Source organism: Penaeus vannamei, chromosome 11, assembly GCF_042767895.1.
Source record: "Penaeus vannamei isolate JL-2024 chromosome 11, ASM4276789v1, whole genome shotgun sequence".
NCBI classification, from domain to species: Eukaryota; Metazoa; Arthropoda; class Malacostraca; order Decapoda; family Penaeidae; genus Penaeus; species Penaeus vannamei.
The window spans coordinates 14,759,538-14,764,537 of NC_091559.1; the positions used below are offsets into that span (position 1 = coordinate 14,759,538).

A 5,000-nucleotide genomic window follows, 5' to 3' on the forward strand; every position below is an offset into this window, starting at 1 on the left:
TCCCTCACTCTCACTCCCACGCCCTCACTCTCCCTCACTCTCACTCCCACGCCCTCGCTCTCCCTCACTCCCACGCCCTCGCTCTCCCTCACTCTCACCACGGCCCTCGCTCTCCCTCACTCTCACTACCCACGCCCTCGCCCTCACTCTCACTCCCACGCCCTCACTCTCCCTCACTCTCACTCCCACGCCCTCGCTCTCCCTCACTCTCACTCCCACGCCCTCGCTCTCCCTACTCTCACTCCCACGCCTCGCTCCCACTCCTCCCACGCCCTCACTCCTCCTCACTCTCACTCCCACGCCCTCACTCTCCCTCACTCTCACTCCCACGCCCTCGCTCTCCCTCACTCTCACTCCCACGCCTCGCTCTCCCTCACTCTCACTCCCACGCCCTCGCTCTCTCTCACTCCACTCCCACGCCCTCGCTCTCCTCACTCTCACTCCCACGCCCTCGCTCTCCCTCACTCTCACTCCCACGCCCTCGCTCTCCCTCACTCTCACTCCCACGCCCTCGCTCTCTCCCTCACTCTCACTCCCACGCCCTCGTTCTCCCTCACTCTCACTCCCACGCCCTCGCTCTCCCTCACTCTCACTCCCACGCCCATCACTCTCCCTCACTCTCACTCCCACGCCCTCACTCTCCCTCACTCTCACTCCCACGCCCTCGCTCTCCCTCACTCTCACTCCCACGCCCTCGCTCTCCCTCACTCTCACTCCCACGCCCTCGCTCTCCCTCATTCTCACTCCCACGCCCTCACTTCCCTCACACTCACTCCCCACTCCCCGCCCTCGCTCTCCCTCACTCTCACTCCCACGCCCTCGCTCTCCCTCACTCTCACTCCCACGCCCTCGCTCTCCCTCACTCTCACTCCCACGCCCTCGCTCTCCCTCACTCTCACTCCCACGCCCTCACTCTCCCTCACTCTCACTCCCACGCCCTCACTCTCCCTCACTTTCACTCCCACGCCCCTCACTCTCCCCTCACTCCCACGCCCTCACTCTCCCTCACTCTCACGCCCTCGCTCTCCCTCTCTCTAATTCCCACGCCCTCACTCTCCCTCACTCTCACTCCCACGCCCTCGCTCTCCCTCACTCTCACTCCCCCGCCCTCACTCTCCCTCACTCTCACTCCCACGCCCTCGCTCTCCCTCACTCTCACTCCCACGCCCTCACTCTCCCTCACTCTCACTCCCACGCCCTCGCTCTCCCTCACTCTCACTCCCACGCCCTCGCTCTCCCTCACTCTCACTCCCACGCCCTCGCTCTCCCTCACTCTCACTCCCACGCCCTCGCTCTCCCTCACTCTCACTCCCACGCCCTCGCTCTCCCTCACTCTCACTCCCACGCCCTCGCTCTCCCTCACTCTCACTCCCACGCCCTCGCTCTCCCTCACTCTCACTCCCACGCCCTCGCTCTCCCTCACTCTCACTCCCACGCCCTCACTCTCCCTCACTCTCACTCCCACGCCCTCACTCTCCCTCACTCTCACTCCCACGCCCTCACTCTCCCTCACTCTCACTCCCACGCCCTCGCTCTCCCTCACTCTCACTCCCACGCCCTCGCTCTCCCTCATTCTCACTCCCACGCCTTCGCTCTCCCTCACTCTCACTCCCACGCCCTCGCTCTCCCTCACTCTCACTCCCACGCCCTCGCTCTCCCTCACTCTCACTCCCACGCCCTCGCTCTCCCTCACTCTCACTCCCACGCCCTCGCTCTCCCTCACTCTCACTCCCACGCCCTCGCTCTCCCTCACTCTCACTCCCACGCCCTCGCTCTCCCTCACTCTCACTCCCACGCCCTCGCTCTCCCTCACTCTCACTCCCACGCCCTCGCTCTCCCTCACTCTCACTCCCACGCCCTCACTCTCCCTCACTCTCACTCCCACGCCCTCGTTCTCCCTCACAGTCACTCCCACGCCCTCGCTCTCCCTCACTCTCACTCCCACGCCCTCGCTCTCCCTCACTCTCACTCCCACGCCCTCGCTCTCCCTCACTCTCACTCCCACGCCCTCACTCTCCCTCACTCTCACTCCCACGCCCTCGCTCTCCCTCACTCTCACTCCCACGCCCTCACTCTCCCTCACTCTCACTCCCACCCCCTCCCTCTCCCTCATTCTCACTCCCACGCCTTCCCTCTCCCCCACTCTCACTCCCACGCCCTCACTCTCCCTCTCCCTCACTCCCACGCCCTCCCTCTCCCTCACTCTCACTCCCACGCCCTCGCTCTCCCTCACTCTCACTCCCACGCCCTCGCTCTCCCTCACTCTCACTCCCACGCCCTCACTCTCCCTCACTCTCACTCGCACGCCTTCGCTCTCCCTCACTCTCACTCCCACGCCCTCGCTCTCCCTGACTCTCACTCCCACGCCCTCGCTCTCCCTCACTCTCACTCCCACGCCCTCGCTCTCCCTCACTCCCACGCCCTCACTCTCCCTCACTCTCACTGCCACGCCCTCGCTCTCCCTCATTCTCACTCCCACGCCCTCGCCCTCCGTCACTCTCACTCCCACCCCCTCACTCTCCCTCACTCTCACTCCCACGCCCTCGCTCTCCCTCACTCTCACTCCCACGCCCTCGCTCTCCCTCATTCTCACTCCCACGCCCTCGCTCTCCCTCACTCCCACGCCCTCGCTCTCCCTCACTCTCACTCCCACGCCCTCGCTCTCCCTCACTCTCACTCCCACGCCCTCGCTCTCCCTCACTCTCACTCCCACGCCCTCGCTCTCCCTCACTCTCACTCCCACGCCCTCGCTCTCACTCCCACGCCCTCACTCTCCCTCACTCCCACGCCCTCGCTCTCCCTCACTCTCACTCCCACGCCCTCGCTCTCCCTCACTCTCACTCCCACGCCCTCGCTCTCCCTCACTCCCACGCCCTCGCTCTCCCTCACTCTCACTCCCACGCCCTCGCTCTCCCTCACTCTCACTCCCACGCCCTCGCTCTCCCTCACTCCCACGCCCTCGCTCTCCCTCACTCTCACTCCCACGCCCTCACTCTCCCTCACTCCCACGCCCTCGCTCTCCCTCACACTTACTTATATAGCCGTTGTGCTCGCTGTACCAGGGGATAGTGAGCTTCGGAGTGACTGTGAGGACGGATCCGGTTGGGAAGCTGAGGAAGCGGCGCACTCGATGGTGAAGCTGAGAAAGGAGGGAGAAGGGAGAGCTTATTCGGAGCTTTGTGTCGCGAGGATGAAGCTTTAAGGGCTGTGTGGGTAGGGGGAGTGTCTGTGTCAGTGTGAAAGTGTGTGGGTAAGTTCGTGTGTGTTTGAGGATGGGATGAAGTGTGTGTGTTGAGTGTGATTGTGTTTATATCTTGTATTTCCGGAAGTGAATAATACACTGAGAATGTGTATTGTATCTACTCAAAATCAGAATAATAATAAAAAGTTGTGTTCGATGGTATTTCTTTAAGCTCTACTTAAAATCAAAACAATAAGAAAAAATAACTAGTCAACTCCATGTTATTACTTTAAGCAACTTTACTTCAAGGCTCTGCAACCGTCTACAATGTACTGAGCCACGTATACACATTTTATGTTTTGTATTATCTACTTTTCATCAATTTCTTATAAATTACTGTCTTTTCCTTCTTTCTCTTCAAAACTATCCCTCCTTTCCTTCGATATGTGCTCTTGACATACATTCTCTTGGTTGTATCCCTTCCTACAGAACTTCTTGTATATTCAATAATCTATCCAGTCACTATCCTAAGCCAGCCAACTACATCATAAATACAACTGAGAGAAAAATCCAGCGAATTAGTTGTCTTCGAAATATTTTTTTCTCAATTTTTCTTTTTTTTCATTCGTTTACATCACTCACCTGCAGCCTGTCCCTCGCCATCCCCCCGGGGAAGAACTGCAGGTCCCCGACGTCCCCCTTCCATCCCCTGAGGTTCCTCCTGTCCCTCCGGTCGCACATGTCCGCCCTCGCGCCCGCCCACAGGCCCGCCCACGCCCATAATGCGGCGATCTGCACGATTCTCATCTTGAGCGAGGCGGCTGCGACTTCTTTCTGGACTTATCTGTGAAAAAACGAAGGAAACGATTTATATCTTATTCTCGACCTAAATACGTTTTGCTTGTTCTCTTAAATTCCTCGAAAATCAAGCGGGGAAAGTCACTGACTATCGTTTCAATAAGACAGAACTGTCATCTCACACCTTTTTCTTTCCCCTTCGGCTTCCACCTGCGGCCGCCCGACGAACCGACACCACCGCACAAACCGAAAGGATGAAACACAACGACAACAGAGGGACCGACAGAGAACACCAACACTGACACACTGACTCACTCTGAACACGTACACCACCGCTACACGTGGAGGAAGAACCACACCCCTCACTCCCTGACCCCCCCCCCCTCCTCCTCCTCAGCCTCTTTCTGGTGCTCCCCCTCCCCCCGCATCCCTCTCCCGGACACGCCCCCGCAGGCGTCACATTCCGGACTGGAAACTCGGAGATGGAGGAGGAGGTAGAAGAAGAGGGAGGAGGAGATGGAGGATGATGATGGTGAGGAGGAGGAGGAAGAAGGGGGAGGAGGAGATAGAGGAGGATGGAGAATAGCGATGCTGTATAAGGGAAGAGGAGAATGAGGAGATGGAGGAAAAGGAATAAGGAGGAAGTGGAATGGGGAGGAAGAGGAAAGAGTTGAAAGAGGAGATGGAGGAAAAGGAAGAAAAATATTTGAAATAGAAGAGGAAGAAAGGGGAAGCAGAGGAAGAGGACGGAGAGGAGGGGGAAAGAAAATAAAGAAGAGGAAAGGGAGGATAGAAGGTTGTGCGATGCCGTATAAAGGAAGAGGAGAAAGAGAAGGAACGAAAATAAAGAGAAAGGATAGCACAGGAAATGGAAGGGGAAGAACGGGTAAGAAGTGGAAGAAGAGGAGCAAGAAGAAGACGAATGAAAAGAGAGAAGGAGAGAGAGGAAGGAAAGAGTTTGAAGAAACAGAAATGCAAAGAGAGATAAAGATGACATGTACCGTGAAGAATAAAAGGAGAA

At 58.1% G+C, this 5,000-nt stretch overlaps 1 protein-coding gene across 1 annotated transcript in view; it reads right to left on the reverse strand.

The window, feature by feature from the left end:
• LOC138863341 (uncharacterized) overlaps positions 1-4,306 on the reverse strand; it is a 9,523-nt gene extending 5,217 nt beyond the window's left edge. Inside the window, exons 1-3 of the mRNA XM_070127548.1 lie at positions 4,164-4,306; positions 3,824-4,025; positions 3,034-3,139 (exon numbers count right to left, since the gene is read on the reverse strand). Coding sequence (XP_069983649.1) covers positions 3,034-3,139; positions 3,824-3,988 — 271 coding nt within the window. The 5' untranslated portion in view covers positions 3,989-4,025; positions 4,164-4,306. The remainder of the gene's footprint in view (positions 1-3,033; positions 3,140-3,823; positions 4,026-4,163) is intronic.
• Between the last annotated feature and the right edge of the window lie 694 nt (positions 4,307-5,000).